This window comes from Molothrus ater, chromosome 15 (genome assembly GCF_012460135.2).
Source record: "Molothrus ater isolate BHLD 08-10-18 breed brown headed cowbird chromosome 15, BPBGC_Mater_1.1, whole genome shotgun sequence".
Taxonomy (NCBI): Eukaryota; Metazoa; Chordata; class Aves; order Passeriformes; family Icteridae; genus Molothrus; species Molothrus ater.
This window is the reverse complement of record NC_050492.2, coordinates 9,112,062-9,138,199: the sequence shown is the minus strand read 5'-3', so window position 1 is coordinate 9,138,199 and position 26,138 is coordinate 9,112,062. Positions and strand designations below refer to the sequence as shown.

Sequence of the window (26,138 nt, the reverse complement as noted above, 5' to 3'; positions counted from 1 at the left end):
ACAATCAGCCTTAAAGCAAAAAAACCCCTAGCACTCCAGGGGAATATTTAACCTGGTGACTGGTGATCTGAACCTGGAGGCAAACAGGGGAAGGTGACTGCAGGAGCAGCAACACTCAGCCTTGGGGTGCAGCTTTGTGGGCTTTGGGGAGCTGCCCAGGAGGAGAAGCCGGCACAGCAAAGCTGCATTTTGGGCAACCCATTTTTGAGCCCTATCCTCACAGAGCAGCACAGCTCCAGCAATGCCACCACCTGGGAAAGGCCCAAACCTTGGACACTGGCTACTTTTGCTCAGAGCAGAGCAAATTATGCTCAAGAGGAGCCTTAGGCTGAGTTTCCTGGCCCCAAACCAGCGCCTACCACTAAATCCTTGCTGTCCAAGTTTGCTGTGAAATTCCAGCTCATGGACACTGTGCATCCCTTCCCCATGACCTATTTTTATTTTATTATTTACATTTCACAGCAATGATCACCTTGCTTACAGGTCTGTGGGATGCTCCAGAAGTTATAAAGAAATTACAGTGTTATGGCTAAATTACTAAAATTATGGCTAAACAAGCACTGACCATAAAATGAAGCATTTCAAAGCTTCATTTCAAAGCTTCATCCTTCTCATTCCTGAGTATTTTTGCCTTTTTGCTGGTCAGGATTCTCAACACCCCCAGCACAGCTTTGTGCCATAGCCAGACATTGCAGCCCTCTGAGCTGAATTAGTTGATGGGGATTTTTTTCCTCAGAGTATGTAAATAAATATCAATATTCTAAACCAAAGACCTCCCAGTAACTAAATATTATTTATCTTAAATTTGTCTTCAAACTAAACAGCTTTGTCACATATATACAATAATAAAGAAACAAATTACAAAGGAGGAATTTGATTTTATTGGTTTTATTCAAAGCCCACGCGTTATACATAAATTCTGAACAACAGACTTTACACACTTCATTAGAGATGTTGTCAAAACTTTGGGTGAAGCTCATTTCACTTCCCCACCACTAACAGGAGACATCACAGCCTGGTTGTTTGTTTTAGTTTAATTTGCTCTTCACAACAGCGACCGTTTTCAAACCATATCAGGGAAATCCTCCACTTCACTGGGGAAAGGCACTTGTGAGAAAAGAACAGCTGAGAACGTTGTCTGAATTTGGGTCTTTTTAGGTATTAACGTGATATCCCAAGCTGGGTTTCTGACAATAAACCCCAACATCTTGCTTCCTGTGTCTGACCAATTAGCACGTGACGGTGTGTTTGCTAAGGATTTACAAAAAATATCTTATTTTATCGACTCAATCACTTGGGTGGCAAGCTCATGGCATTTTGCTTCCCAAAATATCTGAGAGACCACACACCTCGCCCCGATATAGATTTTGGCAGGCGTGCATCCCCCTTCTCGGTAGCCGGTGGCTGCTCCGCCGGTGTCATCTGAGCAATGCACTCCGGCATTTGGGAGGTGTCAATCTCCCGGCAGCCGCACCCCGAGCTGCTGGCCGGGCATGACAGAGCACGCTGGGGACACTCAGCAGCGGCACTGCAGGGGGAGAGGCCCTCCTGCAAGCTTTAAGCAGGATGAAATCTCCCTGCCGGCACTGGAAATCTGTCTCGGGGAGGATCACAGGATAAAAACAATTCAAACCACGGGAGGAACTATTTTAAACGTTGTCAGTGGGATCTGCAACTCCTGCAACAATGTGTGCAATGAGTAATTCTAGCTATGGAAAAAAAGTGGGTGAGCATAGCTTCAGTGGAGCCCAGCTTAGCAAGAATCCTGCTAATGCCGCTTCCTTCACCACCGGCAGCCCTGGCCAGGGCTCCGGGCACTTGGCCAAGCCACCCCCAGCCTGATCCAGCAGGTACTGGAGCATTACATCACCAACAGTGGCTCAATCCTGCAGGGAGCTGAGCACTGACCTGGCCAAGCCCTTAAGCACAGGTTTCGTTCAATGGTGTAGGAGCTGGGGGCTCACTGGGACATTTTGTGTTTGCAGTACCGGCACTAAAGTTTTCCGCAACTCCAAGATCCAGCTCTGCACCTGGGAGTGTCCAAGGCAGCATGGATGAGGCTTGGAGCAAACTGGTCTAGTGGAAGGTGACCCTGCCCACAGCAGGGGGTTGAAATGAGATGAGTTTTAAGGCTCCTTCCAACCCAAACCAGTCTGTGGTTATGTGATTCTATACTCTCAGACAGGGAAAGGCTCTCAAGCAGCAGCTCTGGATACAGCTGTTCCTGCCAGCTGAGCTGCAACTCCAAGGACACACCAGCAGCAGCTTGCACTGCTCTCTCCAGCATCCTTGCACTTGTCACTGGTCACTGGCAGAGATGATGGTGCCAAGGCAGAGGGGACTGACCTGGCCGGGCTGCTCTCACACTGTCTGAAGTGCAGAGATGTACAAAACCATAGGAGGGAAGTGGCCAGGCATGGGGGAAGCTCATGTGGCAGCTGGACCAGTCCCTGTGAGCTTGGGGAACACCAACACACTTGGGTGGGCTCCTGGTTTCATTCCAGCACAGTTTAGTTTCTAAAAAAGATTGTTCAAAACTTATTTATTGCTGGTTTATCCACTGCATCCTCCTGCAGAACCAGCAATGGGAAAGGACAAGCACAGGCATCCAAAGGGGTCTCAACACTAAGGTACTGAAGGTCAGAAAAGCTCAGCCGCTCCTTTTACAAAATATCTTCCCTCTATGGGTTTTGGAAATCAGGATTACAAGGAAAGAGAGATACCATTTAAAAACAAAATATAGGTGGACACTGTATTAAAGCTGTTTATATCCTGGTTAAACTGAGGCAGCAGCTTTGTCGATAAACTGAGCCAGCTTCACGTCTCTCTTGGTCAGCCCACCGCAGTCATGGGAAATCAGAGTTATCTGAACCTGTCACAAAGGAAAAGAAATAGGTTACAAAGGCATTTTGATCTCTGACATGCAGGCAGAACAGCAGTTCATTGGGAACGTGGTGTGTCTCTGTAGTGAGTTGGTTTTACTTGGTGCTCCTGGCAAGCACCAAGCTGGACCCTCCCTGCTCGTGTAAACCAGAAGATGCTGTAGGTGAGGAGGCTTTACAGAGCCTGGAATCTCACCAGATGAGCCCTTCTGCAGAATAACACAGGCTTTGTATTCTTGGGTTTCATCCAAGAAGAGGTATCTGATGAAATCATTCACTCTTTAAGTTTAAATACCACGGATCAGTTACATGAAGAATCCAGGAAAGTGACCAAGCTGCCAAGAGCTGGATCAGGGGCTCATATTTTGTTGAGAATCCACATCCCAAAGGTGAAAAAATTCTTAAGCTTGCTGCAGATTAATTAAAAAAAAGTATAGGTGACACAGCTGCCTCACAAGTCTGTTTGTACTGAGCAGATGACAAGTTGGGCATTATTTTGTCTTGCCTTCGACTGAGATTTTGGGAAGACTCAAAAGGAAAAAAAAAAGACGAATTCTGAATATTCTAGAAATCCAAGGAAATCAGGAGGAGTGCGTGATCAGTTTTTTTTCCAGTGATCATTTAATGTCCCCTGAACAGGGTGACATGAAGGGCTGATGAGGAAGAGTCTCTGCTGGGAGTTTCAGCTACAAGGAGAGGTGGGATGTCCTGCTCTGAGGGTGGTGGTTTGAGCTACAGGCTGCTTGTCCACATGTCCTTTCTTTTGGTATATTTTTAGTGGGATTGCCATATATTCACTAAATGCTACAACAAACAATGTGATACAATGCAATGAGAAGTATTACAAAATAAAACTGAAGGGAGAGCAATAATTTCTCCCTTCACACAGCACCTTTCATTCGAGGGTTGCAGTAATCCTTGTAACCCTTGTAAATATGAGACCACCATCAGTTAGGTAATATTATAAACAAATTTTATAAGCTGCTATGTTGAGACAAAGGAGCCTACAATTTCTAAAAAATCACATCTGAATTGAGACTGCCAGGCTCCCATTTAGGTACCAACAGTCTGCTACCCTACACTGCTCAGTTCCTGACCTGCTGCACAGACAGGAATGAGAGCTGGTGAATAGTTTTAAAACAGTAATTTATTCAAGTTGGTTAAATAAGAGTTTAAAGGCTTCTATTTTATTTTTAGATCTCAGTCAGAGAGGTGAAGCCGCAGGCCCCAACCATGCAGCTGGCAGCAGGCGCAAAGAGCTTCATTCTTGACTCCTCACCACTGCAAATCTCAGCATCTCTTTAAAATCTCAAATCTCTTTATAGAGACACTTCTCATTCCCTTACCTTGTAGACAAGCTACAAATAAAGGCAGAGAGAATGGGCCAGTGGTTTGGTCTCCTTAACTCCACTGCTGTGTGAGTAACCAGGGCTTGTGAACGTTACCTTGCTGTAGACATTAAACCATTCCGGGTGGTGATTCATCTTCTCTGCCTGGAGAGCAACACGTGTCATAAATCCAAAAGCCTAGGGAGAGAGAGAGCAAAGAGGAAAATATTGGAATGGCAGTGGATTGGCAAGATTCACCTCAAAATCCCAAAATCTCCTCAAGATGCCCCACATGGCTGCAGCTTGGGTTTGTGTGTGCTAAAGAAGCATTTGAACTTCTTATGCCACTGGTGCATTCTCAAAACAGCTGAAATGATCCCCTGCAGACCCTGGTAAATCACCCTGGTCAATGTGACTTAGCCCAGGACTCAAAGCTATTGCATGACAGCAGTGATTTTATCTCTGCCATCAGCAGGGATTTCAAATATCCATCCCCTACTGCATCTTAGAAACGTGCCATTTCTAATTAAGCACCATGCCACTGTATGACCAACACTGCTTCCAGGAACACATCCCTCCATTTAACCATTTTGCTATTTACTTTACTGCAGAGAAAAAGGCAGCAGGTGGGCCTGCCCCTCTGCTTTATGAGACATATTTTCCTTTCAAATGAGTTAAAAGAGGTTTTCCAATCCTCTGTCCCTACATGCTCCCCTGCGACCCAGGTTTTATCAGAGGCTCAAAAGGAAAATAATAGCAGGCCCTTGCCAAAATACTTAAGAGCAAATCAGTGCATTATAAAGAAAATTAGAAGGTCCATGCAAATCAAGACTGTAATTATGCAGTGGGGCCCAAAGGGCCTGGGAGCGTGAGCAGGATGCTCTCAGCAGCAGGCTTTGTTCATACCAAGCTCCATCCATCGAGTTCAGGACCTGCATTAACATATAAAGCTGGAGGAACATCCACATTACAGTCTGGTTCAGATTATAATACAACAAGCTCCACAAAACCATACCTGATTTAGGTAGGTTTTCAGTGCTAATTTATGGAAGAGAATGTATATAGCCCACATTCCACCAAGTGATGACCATTTCAAACAAACATGTGGTCAATGAATAACATATAATGGTTGATAATAGTTTCAAGTCTTTTTCCCTCTCACAAATTGCAAAAACCTTTAAGGAAAAAAAAAGAATTGGTGCCTGGATGAAGAATTACTTTGTTGGTCGCTTTGCCAGTCAAATGAATGCAAACGTTATAATCAGAGAAAATCATTCCAATGAGGTTTGTCATTTGGAAATCACCAAACTGTCAGCAATTAAAAAGCTTTTTTTCTTTGACCCAAGAGCTTTCCAAAATTCAGGAGAATCTAACTTCCCTTGAAGCTCTCACTCAGTTTAGTTTTACTTTGAGCAAACAATTACTTTTAAAAGTTTGCCCATGTTTCAGCAGCACACTTTGAAGTAGAAAGCTGCAAGTTGTGCATCAGATGTTAGCAATGATTTGGAAAACTTCTCCATTAATAGTGATTATTTAAATGTTTTTGAGTGTCCAGTCTTAATAAGAATGCTATTTCCAACACAGCAATCAATCCACAGATATATCCTCAAAACTTTAAAACAGTGATGTGTCTGCAACCAAATTTCGTGTACAGAAACAAATGGCAAGGGAAAAAATAAAAATAAATTTATAAAATCCCCTATCATGTTTGTGTAAGCTCTATTGGTGTCTGTTCATCCCAGGAACTCACCCTCCCATGCACAGACTCAGGTCACACTGCAAACAGTCACTGATGGTGAGACAATAATCATTGCTCCAATGAAAGCACACAGAGAGAATTACACAAGCAAATTACTCTAAAAAATGAATCTGCTCTACAGACCTTCCTCCATATTTCAAGTGACAAATCCTCCTTATCAGCAGACCCCCAAATCCCCCGGTCAGTGCACCAACACAACATCCCACTGCCCCTTCCGTGCAGAGAGTAGAGTCTCCAACCAGATAAAATAGACACTGGTCACAAAACCGTCATCCTACCAAAGACTGCTCAACTTGAGGCTGTCCAGCTCATGAAAAGGAATAAATTCCAGCACAGAGGACTCTCCCCAGGACCTGTCCTGCTGCTTGTTGCTCCAGCTGCCCACAACTGTCCCAGCCAGGGCAATCCAGTGTCACAGTGAAGGATGAAGCCTGCCTGCCTTCGTGCATGCCCTGCTCTGCTCAGAAACGTTCTCCCTCATTGCACATTACCCACAGCAACTTACTCCTTGCATTTTAGTTTACTTTAATTACACACAAAGTGTAACTCTCACAAAAAAAATGACCTATGGTTCTACTGAGCAATTTCACCAACACAATCTCCATTAAGGTCTTAAATACTTCCTTTACCAATTAAATGAATTGGAACACTATTGTTTATTAATCACCTTTATATTTGTAGAGCCTTAACCTTTCTTTGGGAAAATATAACTGGCTCTGGAAGGAAAAGATCTTTAGGTTTGATTAGATATGAAAACACTATTACACAAAATCAGTTTGGACATTTCTTCACGTCTTGAAACTTGATCGGTAATTTGGTCTAATTGGTGATCAAGGAAACTATCTTGTGATCAATTAAAGTAATTACCGCATTCCGGCAACACAACCAACCTTAATTTGAGCAGGAGTCTGCACTTCTTCAGATTTAATTAAAAATAATGAAAATTATTATGCAGTCTGCAGTGCAAGATCATTGTCAAGACTGCACTGGTGGGCAGAGTTTATCAGACCATCACACATTTCTTGATGAAAGTGGGACAATCACTTCACTCATGACAGTGAGACCCAACACAGTCTTGACTTTCACTCTGTTAATAACAGGGAAGTGCAGTCCCTTGGCCCCAGATGAGAACTTTTGCTAGTTTTTCCCTCAAAAATAAAAAGATAGGAGAAAGAAAGGTTTTGTGCATTTTCTAGAAGCCATAAAAATATTAAAAGAGACTTTGATGCAGTAAATATTATGAAGTATTCTGGTTTTTCAGTAATAGGCATATTAGACACATTTTTAACCTAACCCTTTTAGGACATTTGGGCTAAAATAGTATCCAGACATTCAGGGAACTCCACACGTAGACCACAACACCCAAGGGGTGGCAGAGTGCAGAGTCCCTGCAACAAACCATGAAGAGCAATATAAGTAAGGAGTGAAGCAATCCTGCACAGGCAAGATGCCTGGGTGAGCTGGTATGTCTCTTCACATCTTTTAAGATCATGAAAGAAGGAACTAAAAACTAATGGTGTTTCAGTCATAACATCACATTTAAAATGTTTCTTAAATACTAGCAGCCCTAATATGTCTCCATGAGATAAAAATCAGGGCTACTCTTAGAAAAACAAGCTAACCTAAATAAGTGAAAAAAAACCAAGATAAACTATAAAAGAATTCAGCTGTCTCATGATGCTTTGTGACTGGTCAAGCTGCTCTTGAAACTGATATAATCCACTATCACAAAATAAGACTTAATGTTACTTTTGTTGCCTGAGAATGGGAAAACCAGGGCCAGACACTTTGCTGTCAGAACTGGGAGGAAAGATGAAATTCCCTGCGCTCCTCTGCCCCGCCCAGCGCTGCACAGCTCTGGGAGAACCCCGGGATCCCGGAGCTAATCTGCTATTATTCTTCCTTTCACACTTCTTAAGCAAGGAATCCATTCATCTTAATACTTTTTAAACAGGCTACTTTTGTACAATGCTTGCCAACATTATCTTGATGAGTTATACATCAAAGGCTCCCAGGTCGCTGTGCTGTGCTCATACATCACCCACCGCGAGTCCCGTGATGGATCACCCCGTGCATCTCCAGAAGAAAGCAGCTGACAGTCCTTGACTCCAAGTGGAGATATTTAAGCAAAACAGCTGAAAGGCTCAACGATATAACCATGCACACTTTTTTTTGTTGTTTGTTTGTTTTAAAATGAAGTGTGCACTCAGGCTTCTTAAATCCTCTGGACGCGCAGCCAAGGAAAGCATGTGCTAATCACAAGTACATTAAGGTTTCTGCCTCCCATCTGTCATTATAACGCTGGAGGTAGCATTAACCCTGACCTTCTGCAGCATGAGGGCTACCTGTCTTCCCTTCCCCTGCCTCCCAGGCTGTATCTGTACCATTTATCAGTGGGAAATTAATGAATTGCTCAGGTTACAGTGACACTGTCACACAGGAGATGACTACACCTCACACATTTGCTCTCCACTCACCTGAGCAAAAAGTACCCAGGGTACAGCATGTATTCTCCTTAGAGTTTGACACTTGTAACAATAAAATCAATCATTAAGGTTCACTCCCAAACTCCAGAAGCTTTCACATATCCAGCTGACATTACTACCTAACAGTGAGCTACAAGCCAGCAGATAAAAGGAAAAAGCTCTTTAAAGTCAAGATATTTTAAGTCAGGATCAGCTGCTAGTCATAAGGGCTCTCACGACATCTTCTCTTGTGCTCTCAGGAAAAAACTGGGCTTTGTTTTATCTTGAGTCTATTTACTCCATCACTAAATACTTTTATCGTATAAATATGCATAAATCATGTCACAAAGCTACACTCTTTATCTGAAAATGACAACATAGTTAAAACACAAAAAGAGGAATCTAATTAATATTTAGGAAGCTGATGGACAGGTACCCATTCCCAAAACAGGAATCCCAATATTGGGATTCTTCCCTGTTGGCATCATCAATCTGCCTGAACCATCCTCAGGGACACTGGATCCACATGGCATTTAGATATTTTCCTCCCCCTTTTTGTCTGTGTCTGGATTCACATACAACATAAATCAGGTGAACATCTTCTCATTGCTTCCCCCTTTTTAACATCAATCCATGAACAGTGGGACAGTAATTAAGAATGTAAATAATCATGCACCAAAATAGAGCTAAACTCAGGTTGCTCATGTCCTCCATCTCTCTCTGAGGCCTCAAGGCATGGACAAGACAGATCAGGTACTGTGCCACAACTCCCTACTCTCTCCATCCTGGCATGGGCAGCCAACAGGGTGTGAAGGTGAACAACACCTGATGAATCACTGGTAGAAATTTGGTTTTCTCCTCTTTAATAGCTCAAGCAGCAAAATATTGTGAACAGAGGCAACCTTCCCATTCCACAGCATCACCTGTGGCTGGGGAAAGCAGTGCTCTTAACTCTGAAGGATAATAATGAGGGGAAAGGATGGGGGAATAATACTAAAGACACTCTGACATGGACTGAGATGCCATTTCCATCTTCATAGCAATATCTGAAACTAAAAACTCCAAACCCCCACAACGCCAGTCTCCAACTGAATTGCCAATGCTTTTCTGCATTTCCAATGTTCTTTGAAAATCCAGAGCTGACCACTTGCATCCCCCATACTTATCTGCATACATCACTCACACAAAAAAGCAATGTTGCTTTACACTCTAAAAAAAGTTACCTATTTACATTCCTATTACAGCTGTAAACATTGCTGTGTTAGATGTGCAGCAGAGAATGTGCAAACCTTTACACCATGTTCTCCAAAGAATGCTGTTTCTGTCTCCCAACACTTGTTTACAATTATGTCAGTGAAGAAACCAGCTTGCCAGCTCTATATCAAACATTTTTGACAGCAAAAGCACAAACACTGATCTATTCTAAGTAGTTTGCCACTCCATGTAATCTTGGAAAAGGCATTCTTGCCTTTGATTCTAAAAATGTTTATACTTCGTACATTATGCAAATAGTTTTTATATATTAAGAAATAATGCAAGCAAAGCTCAAGTTAAATTAAATTCTTCAACAATAACCTTGCCAAAGCACTGATTTTCCTATTTAAAAAAATTATTCCAATTTGTTGATCTTACATTGGATGAAACATACTGTAACAATCTTCATAATTTATGTCCTGTTGGGACACTATGATTTAAAGTAACATAATACAGACCAGCATCACTGCTAATCTAAACCACCTGACCAGATAAACAACAGTTTCCCCTTCTCTCTTCACTGAGAGTATTTCTGTTTATTGTCATATGATTTGCCAATTTGAGGACCATGAAGGATCACTGGAGGCAGAGAGGAGTGGAGCTGGGAGGCACAGCCCTGCCTCCATGGGGACGTTTCTCACCCAGGTACCGCTACAATGTCCAGAGCCGCAGGAGATGACAGAAGGCAATTCCAGGAATGCTGTCCCAGGAAAAGCCCATACCACTTGTGGCAAAGGGAAATTTGCACTTAGCACCCTCTAGACCCAGTGCAGCACTAGGCACAACACAGTTCTGACAGTGCTTGAGATACAGCTCTGCACAGGAATGGGAGCTCAGGGCTTCATCCTCCCAGCTCAGCAGTGACCGAAGCAAATTCAGTTCTGACAGTGCTTGAGATACAGCTCTGCAAAGGGACTGGAGTTCAGGGCTTCATCCTCCCAGCTCAGCAGTGACCGAAGCAAATTCAGTTCTGACAGTGCTTGAGGTGCAGCTCTGCAAAGGGACTGGAGTTCAGGGCTTCATCCTCCCAGCTCAGCAGTGACCAAAGCTGTGACATCACAGGATCAGAAGGACACAATGCTCTGGGCTGGAAGGCACTTTAAACCCCATCCAGTTCTAATCCCCTGCCATGGGGAGGAACATCTTCCACTATCCTGGGTTGCTCCAAGCCCCATCCACCCTGGTCTTGAACACTCCAGGGATGGGGCATTCACAGCTTTTCTGGGCAACCTGTGCCAGGGCCTCACCCACCTCACAGGGAAGAATTTCTCAATTCTATATCCAATATAGACTTGATGGAGTAGAAGAGAGAGAACATGGAGATGTCTTAAGGCAGCATAAAAACTTTCTGGAAGTGATAAAAGTTTCAATGCCAATACAACATTATTACAAAATACTTTCATTGGTTTATAGGTAGATAAATATGATAGTTGCCCATAAAACTTCTGCAAAATGAGTAGATACCCTAAATCCCAATCACATCTGCAACTAAATCATGTGGTATTTGTGATGCATCATTTCATATCAAAATATAGAAAATAAATGATTTAATTTTTCCTTTTTCCCCCCGGGTCCCTCAGCACTTATAGACTAATTAATATTATTTTATTTTAAAATATTTTTTATTAAAAATAACAATTTTTATTTAAAATTGTAGATCTCTGAATTACATTTTCCAGGAAAAAAAAGAGGGAAATAATCCCAGGTGTCAGGACGGAACTAGAGCATGGTGGAAATCCTTCAGCCATGTCATAATCTCAATGCAGCTCTCCACCTTCCAAGCCATTTTTGTGAGCTTTGTGTTAAAAAATGGAATATAAAGGTTGCCATTAGGAAGTTTGCACAAAAAAAAAAAAGCTATTTCAAGAAACATGACTTTTTAAAATGAGATTTTTGCACCCTACCTAAAAACATGAAATAACACAGTGAAGCCCCCATTAACTGAGCACCTGCTAAAGTAATCAGGCACTTAAAATAATAAACTCTCTTGGCTGCACAACTGAAAGAACAATGATAATTTGACTTGCTAAAACTAATGTTTGGTCCAGCAAATCAAACCTTTGGCTGTACTGTAATAAAGCCATCACACAAACCCCAATAAAAATAAAGTAGTTACAAGGTGTAAGGAGCCCCCAGTTCCAACCTTCTGAATTCAGGCACCTGAGCCCTCTGCTGAGGCAGAGGGCAATGAATCATCCTTGACAGCACAGTGCCAGCCCATGACACGAAGGTATCGTAAACCAGAGCAAATCAGAATTAATTTAAGTAAATGTTCCCCTTCTAAAAGTTTCTCAAACTCTCTGAATTAATTTAAGTAAATGTTCCCCTTCTAAAAGTTTCTCAAACCCTCTGACTTTTACAGAGTGCAGGTATGGTGCAGAAGAACAGAGAAGTTCATTATCCCATCATGCCACATTTTGGATGAAACAGATTTGACTGGAGCAGAACAACATATTCTGCAATTTTCCCCAATGTTTGTTTTTACTCATTTGAGAAGGAATGATTTCATTCTGTAGACATGAAAGTGAAGTTCACAAGCCATCCATGCTGTTGATAACACAGGGATGCTCAGACAAAATTCTCCTTGGTCTTTTGGCCAAGATTACATACACTATCAGTTTAATATCCAACATCTTCTCTGCTGAGCATCCAAGGGCAATCATATCCTGCCTCTGATAATCCTCTAAATATTTGCCATTTATGATCCTAAGAACACATCAAAGAGTAGTAAGAAAGGCTTTGCTTTATGATGGATTAAGAGAAGATGTTGGTCTCATGACTATTTCATCCTCCACTATCCCGTCAGCTTTTTTGGTTTAGTTTGTTTTTTCAAAGGCAAGTTCAGCAATTCAAACACGCAACAGAGAAAACATGATGGAGAAGTGAGGAATTTGGACAGGTCTTCCCATCATTCTCTTGGCCAAGCCAGAAGCTAGAAAGAGCTAGAGATTTGCAATAAAGCAAACTAAGGACCATTTATGTCAGATCTAGTCAGGGAATCATTTCACTCAGCTGAACTGCTGGAGGTGTCCTACTGTACTGCAAGAACAAGTTTTAATGTTTGGACACCTTTTCTAGTAGAGTTTAAGGGTAGTGAACTCAGGAGGAGACTTACCTGGGCCAGCACTGTCAGGCTGCTAATTTATAGTGCACCATAAAATTCAAATATTATTTTGCAAGCAAGACATTTCAAGTCTAGAAACAACAGATCATTTGGGGAAAAAGAGTAGGCCAGACTAAGAATTTTCCCATACAGGACAGGGTATCCTTCAAGCTCCGCACAGGTGGGTCCCTTGCCTGGTTTGCCATGCCCACTGTTCCCTCTGGGATCTGTAGGTTCATCTCCTGTCTCTGCTGTTTGGAAGAATGGCTGGAGCAGGTCACAGAGAAAAGGATAAAAGCAGCTGCATTAAGCTGTGTTATTAGAACAAGGCTCACCTAACTGCCAACAATTCAGGTACTCAACCTGCACTTTACATTATCCACTGTCTTCAGACCCCTTCTTATGCTCCAAACACATGCCTGGAAGTGACAGAGTATGTTCAATAAGCAACATTTTGCAAAGTTTTTGTTGGTTGTTTTTTTACCAGAACACAAAGGTTTCTCTGGGCAACCCACACTGCTTGTACATTGGTCCATCTGGAAATGGAGACACAGGCTCAGGAGGGGAGGCAAACAGTAATTCTGAGTCCTTCAGTGAACACCAAATTTCTTTTAGAAATTCGTATGAGCACACCACCAAGGGAAACCCTTTGTACAACTCTTGGGTTTTTTGTCAGATTGAGCATTACAAGACGTGCACAAACCCAGCATTCAGGGCTTGTACAGTTAACAGTATTTTTGCTCACTTTGAGCATCCACCTACTGGAAGGAGAGTAAATGTTCCCTCAACCAGGGACACATTGGACATACAAAGACATATATTTAACTGTCTGTTGTTATTCTCACCCCAGTCCAAGGAAAATCATGGTAGATCATGTAATCAGGACTTTTCCCTCTGATCCTAGGAATAAATAACATTTTACTTCAAAGCATCCTTAGCAATAAATAAACCAAACAGTGCAGTGCTGACTCAGCACAGGGCTTCCCACTCATCACTGTGTTCTCACCAAATCCCTCCAAAACATCACACCCAGCTTCTTGTTTGTCCAAAATGACTCTTCATCTCAGCCAAACAAAACTAAAGGAATAAAGGGCAAGGGGAAGAGCAAGAAAGGAAACTCTCCCCCAAAAATGCCACGTGAAATGGGTTTGCAGCTTTATAAGAGAGGGCTAAAAAAAAACTCCACATGCCTCGCCCTGATAAACGACGGCCCTGCCAGTGGCTTTCCAGAGCAGATGTAACGTTTTAGCCAAACGTGATTGTTTGTGAAAGAAATAATTCTGATCAAAACCTGAAATTGCAGCCAGCAGAAGAGCTGCACTTCGTCACGCTAATCCGGCCTGACGGGGAGCGGCGAGCGGAGATTCCTACTGCGAGAGGAGCAGATGCGAAAGGTCAGCACTGGCCCGGCACTTCAAACCCCTTAACGTGTAAAACAGTGTGCATTAAAGCCTGAACCGCCCCACGGCGGGATTAACGGATGTCCGCTAAGTGGGTTTGATGTGCTTTTGGTGAGTAATGGTTCATTCTGAAATAGGGGCGTTGGAGCTTTAGTTCAGTTTATTCCGCCAGCCAGAGTCCAGTTTTAATTGCAGCTGCAGAGGATAATATCCCAAAGCGTGTCGCTCCTTTGTGGGAGTATGGGAAAGGGAGAGCTGCTGGTGCTAAAGGCAATTTACAGTTTGAAACTCTAGGCAGGCATTGCTCCAAAAAGCAAGGGGATGCAAAAGGTTAAACAACGAGGACGGCATTTAAGCAGCATCGTTCCAGTCCCCCCATAAAAATAAATGTTATTGCATAAAGGAGTTTCAGGAAACCAGTTTTCCTTAACTGAAAAGATAAAAACATTCATCTGAGTAACCATCTTCTTCAAAAGAGGCAGTCATACTTGCATTTCCCCAAATGAAACTACTCAACTGAATTCAAACCCATTGTCTTTTCCATTCATTTTCCAAAGGTACTTTATCATGGGAAATGCCCAAAATGTAGCTAAAATTAGATTGACTCGCTCCCATTTATCTCTTTGAGCACTGTCCATATGGCTGACAGGACATTATTTATTCTGTTTAATTGAAACAATCAATCTGTGCAGCTGAAAAAAAAAGATAAACTCTTCTTTTGCTACAAATCTACAAGACAGCTTGTGAGATCCAAAAGGCATTTTGACAAATGATTTCTTTTGCATCTTCAGATCGATGCATGCAACAAGTATAAAACAAATGCTGTAACAATTTTTACTTGAGTGATAATAAATCCATCTGTTAAGAAAAGCATTTGTATTGGAGTCAACTGGAGAGCAGCCCAAAGGTCAACTGGGCAGATTTTAAGCAGTGGAGTGCATAAAAGGAGAAACAACAGGTCTACTGAGGGGAGAAACTCAGCAATTAGAAACACCATACCCCACTAATTATAAACAATAAAATAATGGTTTATTCTAGGGAGAAATATGATTAGCTCATCAAGAAAATGAGTATGCCAAATTACAGTTAAGTCACAAAAACAAACAAAATAAAAAAACTGATTCAAACTCTACCACAACCAGGATGGGACATTTTGCATGATTAACGAGATGAAGGACATATGACCATGTGTGAGTCTTCAATTTAAAGATAATTATATTTATTAAATTATTAATATTGTGGTATTTTAAATAACCCTGGAGGTCTGACACCACTGGCAGTGCCACAATGAAATTATAATGGTGACGTGGGTTCTGTAACAGCACTTGTCACAGGCAGGTGGGACACAAGGGTGGTGGATCTGCACACACCCACCTTGGCAAAGGGGAGCTGGGATATTCAACAGCACAAAGAGGAACCATCACCTAAAGGGGCTACAGGAGAGACAAGGTGGGACTCCTTACCAGGGCATGGAGTGACAGAACAAGGGGGAATGGCTTCAAACTGACAGAGGGCAGGGTTAGATTGGATATTGGAATGAAATTCCTCCCTGTGAGGGTGGGGAGGCCCTGGCACAGGCTGCCCAGAGCAGCTGTGGCTGCCCCATCCCTGGAAGTGTCCAAGGTCAGGCTGGACAGGGCTTGGAGCAACCTGGGATAGTGGAAGGTGTCCCTGCCCATGGCAGGGGTTCAGAATGAGATAAGCTTTGATAACCCTTCCAACCCAAGCCATTCTAGGATGCTATGGGTTTGTACATGGCAGGCCATGATGGCTGTGAGAAGAAAATAATTCCCTTATTTCCCAACTCCCATCTCCAAGGATTTAATTTCTTCTTAGACACAATTAGATCCCACATTTCCACCACTACAGACCTCCAAGCTTTGCATAACTCCTCACCACTGACTGCCAGTGAGCTGGAAGCTTCACTGGACACTGGACATGCTGACCAGAGCTCCAGTGTCATCTCCTCCTTCTCCAAGGCCGAGGAAGGAGAATCATAAGCTTCCAAACAAGCCACCTCTCATTTCATTTCCCCCAGACCTTGCAGTACCTTGGTCCCACAGGCAGAGGCAGGCAGCAGCACGGGCAGGTGGATCATGTCCAGGTCCCACAGCTGCACCCTGACCTGCCGACTCAGAGGTGAGACTCTTATTTACTCACTCAATCCCAAGAATAAACTCAAGGAAGGTGTGACCATCCAGGAATCATATATTTTTACTGTGCTCTGCTCTGAGACACTTGATGCAGTTCATTGACTGTGTTTTGGCCTGCAGGTTAACCTCTGCCAGTCCTAGAAACTTCACTATCAGTTTCTAATAAAAGAACATGTCAACAGGCAAATACGCCCGAAATTCATTATTTTCAGATACAAAGGTATTTCCAACTCTGTAAACCCACTCATAAATAATTCTGATTTATTGTAAATGCGTTATTGTATTCATAAACGCTGGGAAGTTAGTGAACAACATAACTACCAACATAACTACCAAAGTTATGAAATACTTTCATAACTTTGCAGGTGCACAAATCACAGCATATGGGAGAGGACTCAAAGGATAATGGAAAATGAAGCAGTTTCAGAAAGCCTATATGAAAACCAGCACCTACCTAGCTGGATAAAAAAATAATTTATTTTTAGTCGACAGGCAATCAAATGCAAAACTCTAGCAGAAGGAGCTGGCAGAGCACTACTACATTAAAAATAGCAATTCCCCCCAAAATGTATGAAAATAGGTCCAATTTTCGATTAGCAGAAGTGACAGTTGGGCTGAGGCTGCTCAGGCTTTGAGGTTAAACACAACTGACACAGGCTGCACCTGAATCCAATCACTCCCTGGGCTCTGAGAAGATTCACACGCGAGGACTAAATTTGTCACAAATGGGTTGGTTTCCGATCCTCCCGTAGCCAACTTGCTTTATTCTGACCCCCGTTTAACAAATCAACTTAATGGGCACTGGGAGTGCTATAAAACTTAACAATGGAGTGATTTTAACTTTTAAAATATAGTTATGAAGCAAAATGTTGGAGAGCTCCTTCAATACTGGAAATCAAATTAAAACTAGACATTTTTTAACAGTCTTGACAGATATAATCCTAGTTACCATGTAAATTTATGGTAAGCTGCTGTGATATTAGCCACAGGTGCTACTTTTAATATATGGCCTGCATCTGGCTGGGAATAAAATATCTCAAGAGGACTGAAAATGACCTCACTATCAGACAATGGAGAAGAAAAAAAACCACAAGACCACTGTGGCATATAAAAAGCTGGAGATGTGGTCCACAACTGAATATTTACCATAAAATTCATTTTAACTCTGCAGATTGTAAGTTAAAGGATATAATGTTTTCAATACATACAAGGCGTGGACGTATTTTAGACAAAGAGCCAAAAGATTAAGTACATAAAGTGGAAACGAAATACACTGCCTATATGTATAAAACCAAATTTTCCAACCTTTGATGAATGTAAAAAAACAAAGCAACATGCCAGGAGTAGAAAAAGGAAGGATGGACCCAGATTGTATTGAAGGCACTGGCACCAAGTACTGCCATTGAAAGAAATCAAGAGTATGCATTGCATATCCTACCAAATTCATTTGGATGTGTAACTGGGATCATACAACAAGGATCATCAATTTAAAGGGACAAATCCAAGCATGTCTCCCTACAGCCAAAGGAAAAAAAAATTGGCATCACCAGGAGGGAGAAAAAAAGGCATGTACCATAAGATGCTCTGACTGACTTTTTTCTCCCAGATTTCAAGCAAGAGAGACAGCGAATCTGGAAAGGAAATGCAAACGGAGAAAAATAACTTATTTAATACTCCTAGATTTTTTGCACATCTTTAAATATGTTCTCAAAACCCAAGACACAAATTGCACCGAGACACATGTGCCTCTACTCTTAGTGCACAGCATTTCTGTACCGTCCCCTCCGCTCAGACTCATCCTCCACCTCCACCCTCTTGCCCCAAAAGACAAAAAATGTATCTGAAATAGCTTTAAAACTCTTAGAGCATGTGATTTCCTGTCATTTTAGAAAATGACGTTAGAGGTCTTATGGAGACTTCCTACACATTTTTTTTTTTTTTAAAACAAACTTAATTAAAAACTTACCCTATAAAAGAAAGCAGCTGTAAATTCTGAACCTGACCATCAGCAAACTTGCCCACCTTTGTAATTTCCTAACTGCATTTGCTGCCTTGGTGTGATTACCTACGGAAACGCAATCACACAGGCAGTTGCCCCTTAAACCCTCTGGTCAAATCCAACCAAGTTTGACAAGAGACATGGAAGTCTCAGAGCTAAGATGTTCCTGCAAATTCTGGGAAAGTGAGCAGCTGGATACAGGACCCAAACTGAGCACTTGGCATCCTGCACTCACAGCCTTTCACAGCTGCACGCCCAGCCCAGGACTGGGCTTGAGATGAATCTGGCAGAAATTCACATCTCTAAACCAGGCCTGTCCCCTCTTCCAGATCACTGCTCCCAAGGTCAACTGACCTGAAATGCTGGGAGAAGTTACCAGCATGATCTGGAGGCATAATTAACTTTCTTTCCCAATTCCCAATCTTATTCAAGCAGACTGGAAGCAGAGGGCTTGCTCCACTGGAAGAAAACAGTTTTGTTTCAGTAGCACAAAGATGTGAATGGATGACAACATCACTTCATGATGCTACACCATGGCCTGCAAGCCTCACCAGCCACTCTTCTGTGCCCTGCAGCCTGGGAGAGAGGCCCCAGAGAAGCTCCATGATGTGAGGATTGTAGAGGCTCACGAGCACTCAGATGCATAGCAGGAATTGGGACTTGCCATGCAGTGCTCCAAGCCCACCTCCTCTCCAAAACCTCACTCACAGCCAGAGGTTTCAGCCAAGCACATGTTCCCTTGGAAAAGGGACTCAGTCCGAGGGCTTTGAGCAAGTGCACCCCACTGAGGGTCCTGGAGGTAAAAGCCCCCAGTGTTAACTCATCCCTGCCTACCTGCCACTCCACAGTGGCAACAGCCCAGGGCAACCGCAAGGCACATGGAGGAACACAGGCACTGGTGCCATCAGCACAGCTCTTCTGGACACAGCACCCTCTTCTACAGCTGAATTGCATTTTTCCCCCCACCACTGGTGTATTTTATTCTATAGATAAGACAGACCATCAACCCCCCAGGAGCCTGCCTCACATTCTGGGAACACACAGCCAATGCCATCCAGGCCCCCAGGACTGGTGCTTGGTGGGCATCCACAGCAACAAAACCAACCAAGCAGTCTCAGCAGAAACCCCAGGCTGGTTTCCAGCTTATTTCAGAGAATTGTACCACCAAAGTCCATTTTTGTGAAAATGTATCCTCAGAATAACAAACACCATCAGTGCTTTCAAATTCTGGGTTACAAACTAATTCCCTGAGCCAGAAGTGTCATTAGCTTGTCATCCTTACAAAGGCAGCTCACTGCTGATAGCTTTTAACTGAGCTAATTTCAGCCTGAAAGCTTCAGGAATCCAAATAACTCTTGTTTCACAGAAGTTTCATTTCATTCTCATGCTGAAAATAATATACATAAACCAAGCTCATGTCTACACATTTGCACAACTTTATAATAAAAGTTGTGTTTATATTCTTAACATCTGTTGACATACATAGACTTTGTAAACCTGGCATAGATTTTGAAGCCACAGAATTTTCCATGCATCATGAACACTATCTGCAAGAAGCAATAAAAAAAAAAGCAATGAATACATTAATCATACCGATATCATCTGCAAAACATAAATTTGAAATACCTTTCATGTCAGCTCAACTACTTTTTTTTGTGTGTGTATTTTTGGGGGGTGATTTTTTTTTCCACACCTGATTTTAGGCCATCTGTAAAAGGCAGCAAGAAGATCACTGAGGAAATGACATTTCTCAGTCCTTTGACTTTTACTAAACACTTTAAATCCTGTAAATAGAATATTTATTACATTAAATGAAAGCAGTTGTACCTACAAGTTCCATTTTTTCACTGCAGGACTAAATTCTCCCAAAGTACAAGGCAAGGCAGGTATAGCTCCACTTTTCTCATTTGTTTCCTAGGTTGTAGTAAACATAGTGTTTACTAATAGTCATTATAAATATATGTGCATAATTTAATAAAATTAAGCATACATGCATAATTTAAATTTATTTTCAGCTTTAACTTATCGAAAGGCAAATACCTGCTCTCTAATACCAGCTAAGGGTCTGATGCCCTTGGGATCTGCATGTTGAGCCTGCTCCTGGACTATGAGAACAGGAACGATTTCTGCCCTCTGCAACAGCAAAGGGGACACTGCAGTAAATCCATAAAAATCAACAGGGGAAATTCTGCCCTCAGATGTTCAAATCTACGCTTGACCCAAGCAGAGCTGCCCAGAGCACCCACCTGCAAGGCTTCTTCTCCCAACTGGGGGCAGAAATTTCATTTTGAAGCTAACTCCCAGCCTCTGCTCTCATTTCTGCCTTACATCCATTAAAGCAGCTAAGAAGGAAAGGCCCTATTCTAATAACTCCAAAAAAATTGAAGTGGCACTTTTTTAAAGTACTCTTCCCATGACTACAGGTACTGAAGTACTGATATATAGTTCATAATTTACCAAGAAGCTAATTTAAGTATACTCAATTTCCTATACTGGTGTGTGCTCCATCCACCTTCAGATCAGGAAGACATATGGATATCTACCTAAGCTGGTAGGTAAGATAAGTCTACACTGTCAAAAAAAAAATACAACTTTATAAATTTTTGTGAAAGCAATGTGTTTTCCAGATATCTGCTGGTGCAGGACATTGATCTGTCTCCTCACCTGTCTGTTGGCAGATAGGGACTGTCTAAATCCATCTGATCAAACTAAGTTACTCATTTACAGTGGGCAAAAACACTTTTAAAATATTTTTGAAGGCAACTTCACTTCTACTTGTGCTGAACCAACAAAGACTTTGACCACAACGAGCACAGAGATGCCATTTCATGAATATTCAAGTCAGAAAATCTCAACTCTTCCAAGGGTCACTTCTATCCTGCCACATTCCTGGCTGCTCCAGCTGCCTGCACATCTCACCAAGGCTTCCTGTGAGCTCCCTCTCATGGGCTTCTCCCCTTCACTGCCCTTGGAATGAACTGATTTGGTTCTATTTGCTCTGTATTAACACTCAGGTTAAAAATGTACTCATGGTCTGGATGTGCTCCCTGGACCTGCACTGTCCTGTTAATGAGCTGGATTTTTCTGCAGTTGTTTTCTCTTTTCCTTTCTCCCAGCTCACCTCACCCACCTTCTCTCTACTGCCTGGGCTTTCCTTAATATGACAGCTACTGAAACAGCAAAAAAAAAAGGGTCAGTATTGCAAACTGTGGTTTATCCAGCTCACTGTGGTTTCCTAAAACATCTTGTTCTGGGTTTAGGCACAGCTATATAAACAGCTCACAGCACAGCTCCTGGACCCTACACACACCAACAAACCCACAGCATCCCCAAACTGCAGCTTGCCATGTCCCTCCATAGTGAGGGAAAGAACCAGCTTGGTGAAACCCATCACCCCAACAAACCCCTGGGAATTCTTTCCCTCCCAAGAAAGAGCTCACCCCTCCCTCAGAAATAAAATAGAAAGGAAATGCATGTTCTGGGAGTGTGACTTTTTCTAAGCAATGTCATTTTTCCTCAGAAGGGAATTTTCAGTGAAATGTAGCTGAGCAGGGATCTCAAGACAAATTCAGTATTTCTAAAGCCAGTTTCTAACTAATGTCTGAGACAAGTTCTTGCGAGTGTGAGATGTGGTTCAATATCCAGTTTCCAAACAAAAGCCCAGTGAGGTAAATAAAAACCAGTAAAAAAGTGCACTCTGTGTGCCAAAGACACTGCAAGATAGCTATTACAACTCAATCAAGGATATACTAGAACTTTGTCTTCCTGTTTAGAAGGTGAAACGTTACTGTTTTCCCCACCTTGCTTGACAAAAGTTTCTGTTCTTTCTTATATTTACCTATGTTTTTCACGTAGTTCCCTGACAAAAATGATCCCCACTGCCCATCAGTTATGTATTTCCAGCATTTATTTATGAGTGCTAGTAATGAAAAAAAAATCAGGATCAAATACTGCTTTTTCTGATTCCACAATCCCAACGTTGACCCCAACCTGAATATTAGAATCAAGAAACTGTAATATTAGAACAAATCTACTTATCAACTACAACATGGAATTAATTTACTCCACCTAATGAGATCAGAATCTGAGAGCAAATCATCAGGGCAAATCCAAGAGGATTTGGCCCCACCAGGATACTCCCAAACTTCTGAATATAAATATTTTCCCATCAGGACCATATGGAAATTAAAGCAATTACATTTCCTTTATATTAAAAGTGGCATATAACAATCATTACCTGATTAAAATTTTTGAAATTGAACTCCTTGTAGATGGCATCTCTTTCTCCCAGCTCAGACCAGCCTGAAGCTTTGAGATCCAGTAAAACTTGATTCCTTTCTTCTGTCGTCAACCAGTGAGACTGGGAGGACTATTGAGGGAAAAAAAAAAGGCATGGCACAAGTGAGGCTGAGGTTCTCTTTTGGACAACAATAAGAAAACCACACGATGAAATTGTGGTTATGTATGGTGCAAAGGTGAGGATATGGAAAATTCACTGTGCAGTTTCTTACCATTTATAATTTCACAGACCTGTTTAACCTAAACCAGCCAAACCCTGCCATTTCTGTTTGGGCAGGTAAGTTTGGCCAAGTGCTTTTTGTACAAAACTAGTGAAAAGTAACAGACTCCGAGGAATGAAGGTGGACATCAGCATACCTGTACCCTTGGTCATCTGAATTATCCAGATGCTGCAACATCACATTAATCTCCAAATGTTCCATTCTGTCTGGTAAGTAAAGGATTATTTACATTATTTGCTAAATGTACAATTATAAGGCTAGAAGATATCAGGAAATACCTATTTCAAAAGAGAGGAAAAAACAGGAGATTCCACTCTACCTACTTTGTATTTTACTATTTTAAGAAAGTGCGATTGGACTTTTAAGACAGCACATGCTATGGAGTTCTATAAGGAACAAAGAGCTTTGTAACTAAATCAAAAGGAAAAGAAATGACAATACAGACACAATTACAAAAAGTTTGAAGCTACTGGTAAAAGCACTAAATTCTGCAAGGCACCGGTGCTTAAGTATGGCTTACTTGACGTGGCACGAGTCCTCCTGATGCCACTGGGAGCACAGACATGACAGATTAACACTGCTTAAATATCTGAATCGGGGGCTGAAGCACACACGAGGCCAGAGCCAGACACAGAGGAACGCTCTGTGGGGCCTTTGGAAGATGCTCGATTCCTTTTCGCAAAGCAGGAACTAAGAGCAGGAGCCCTTCCTCAGACCACAAATTCTGAGAGATGGCTCTCGGGCTCTCATGACAAACGCAATGCTTTCGTGGGAAGAACCTTTCTCCCCAGTACAGCTACATTCAGATTGGTTTATTCTTTATTTCAGCAGCTGGCTCAGCTTTGTGAGATCCTCCAGAAAGGCAGTTTTGCTCCAGAGGTTCACTCAGACAGGGGAGGCAGTGAGGACCTGCTCAGCACTCAGGAGTTTCATCTCTGCCAGCCGAGCCCCGGTGCCACCAGATGGGGCTGTGAGTCCGAGCAGAGCAGGAATTAACGCAATTAATGCGACCTGAGCATGGCCTTGAGATCCACGAGGGCCAAGGAGCAACGTTTTCACCAATAACATAGGACAAAAAGCCCCAAATGCAGTAAATCAATTTAACAGCAATACCGCTGCCGTTTGTGTTTAGGGGGATACAGCGATGTAACCAGAGATGGGTTTTACAGGCCCCAAACTGAATTAATTTAGGCTCTTTACACTTCAAACACAACATTGGGGTTGCAAGAAGAACAAATTTCAGATTTTTCTTTGCTATAACTGCATCATAGGCATACATTTCTTACGTAATTTTTTTTTTTTTCAAGCATATACAAAAATCCCCAAAGCTAAAGGCTGTCTTGAAGCGTACTGTTTTATCTGGCACGAGATGAAATTAGACTGGAAATGCACAAAAAATCATGAGGGGGGTGGGTTTTTTTGAGACAGCAAAGTCCAGGACTGCTGGACTTTGCTGTCTCAAAAACAAAGTCCAGCTGGCACAGAGATGTCCTGAGCCAGCTCTGGGGACACTGTGGTGCTCTCCTGACACCTCACCTGACACCTCACCTGACACAAGACAATGTTGTGACCTGAAATTCGTTTTTAATGCGAATGTAGAGACCGCGTTTCATGCAGGCCCTGGTGAGCTCTGAGCACGTCTCGCATTGTGGAGGCCACGTCCTGAGTCAGCCCCCTGACACATCACGATGTTCAGAAATGGAGCAGAAAGCAGCAAGGACAAAGATAAAACTCCAATGGCGTTTCCACACTCACAGCCCCAGCAGCTCATCAGCGGCATGGCCAGAGCGCAGGGAGGCAGGAACAGGCACAGGGTGCCAATGCTGACCGAGCCCCCGAGGTGCTGGCACCGCACCCACGCTCAGGGGCTGTTGGGTGTGGGGTTGCCCGAGTGATGGATAACGTTTGGAGGAAGCCCAGGCAAAGCAGTCATTAAGTTAAAAAAAAAAAAACAAAACAAAAACTCTCATGCCTGAGGGACAAGGGTTGAACCCTGCATGTGCTGTTCATTATTAGCTTTGTGCAAAACAAAATAATCAGCCGTGAGGTGGGATGGCAGTGGGACACAGGGAAAATCATAGAATGATTTGGGTTGGAAGGGATCTTATAGCCCATCTTGTTCCACACCTGCCATGGGCAGGGGCACCTTCCATTATCCCAGGCTGCTCCATGCCCCATCCAGCCTGGCACTTCCAGGGATGCGGCAGCCACAGCTCCTCGGGGCAGCCAGTGCCAGGGCCCCACCACTCCCACGGGGAAGAATTTCTTCCCGATATCTCATCTAAGCTTCTATCAGTGTGAAGCCATTCCCCCTTACCCTTTCCCTCCACGCCCTTGCCCAAAATCCCCTCTAGCTCTCCCCACGCCCCTTGACGTACTTAACGGAGCCAACCAGGTCTCCCCGGAGGCTTCTCCCGGCCGAGCGACCCCAGTTTCCCCAGTTCCGAGGGAACAGGCCCGGATCTGACCCGAGCCCGCGGCCTGTCCGTGTGCCTCCCCTCCGCCCCGCGCCCCCGGCCCGGCGCGGCGCCCCCGACCCCTCACCATGGCCGCGGGGCTCCCGGCGCCGCCCGCCGCCCGCCGCGCTCCCAGCAGCGCTCCCAGCAGCGCCCGCCGCAGCACGGCCCCGCCGCCCGGCATGGCCCCGCCGGCCCCGCCGGGCCCGCCCCGCGGGAGGAGCCGCAGCCCGCGGCGGAACCGGGGGAGACAGAGCGACGGAGGAAAAGGAGCTGCCTGCGCCGCAGCAGCCGCCCGGGGCCGTGGGTGGTACCGGCAAAGCGGCCGCCGGTCAGGAACGGGGAGGCTCGGGCACCGCAGCGCTCTGTGCAATTCCCTGGAAGGAGTTGCAGTGTGGGGACACCGATCGCTTCTGCCGTGCCTGCAGTGAGAGAACCAGAACCGGCCTAAAGCTGAGATAGGAGCGTTCATATCAGATATTAAAGAAAACCTTTTCTCTGTCGGGGTGGCCGGGCATCGGAGCGGCTGCCCAGGGAGGCGGTGGAGTCACCAGCCCCGGAGGGGTTTCAGAGCGCCGGGGTGCGGCGCTGGGTGATGTGGTTTAGGGGTTACGGTGGCGGTGCTGGTGGAGGGTTGGTCTGGACGGTCTAAAATGTCTCTTTTAACTTTGATGATTCCATGATTTCTGACACCTACCCGGGAGGAGAAGGGCCGGGTGGATTCTGTCACACAGAGAGCGGGCAGGTGTCATTTCCACCTCAGGGACCGCACTGAAACAGCCCCGTTCTGTTTGTAAACACATCTCTGTTACCGGTGGG

The 26,138-nt window shown here is 43.6% G+C and overlaps 1 protein-coding gene across 1 annotated transcript; it reads right to left on the bottom strand.

Annotated features, from left to right (window-relative positions):
* Nucleotides 1–872: 872 nt before the first annotated feature.
* On the bottom strand, nucleotides 873–25,525 carry PCBD2 (pterin-4 alpha-carbinolamine dehydratase 2). The gene is made up of 4 exons (XM_036391809.2): nucleotides 25,408–25,525; nucleotides 22,581–22,712; nucleotides 4,328–4,408; nucleotides 873–2,872 (listed from the first exon to the last, which is right to left on the bottom strand). The coding sequence occupies exons 1-4, from the start codon at nucleotides 25,501–25,503 to the stop codon at nucleotides 2,777–2,779; spliced, it is 405 nt and encodes a 134-aa protein (XP_036247702.1). The 5' UTR covers nucleotides 25,504–25,525; the 3' UTR covers nucleotides 873–2,776.
* Between the last annotated feature and the right edge of the window lie 613 nt (nucleotides 25,526–26,138).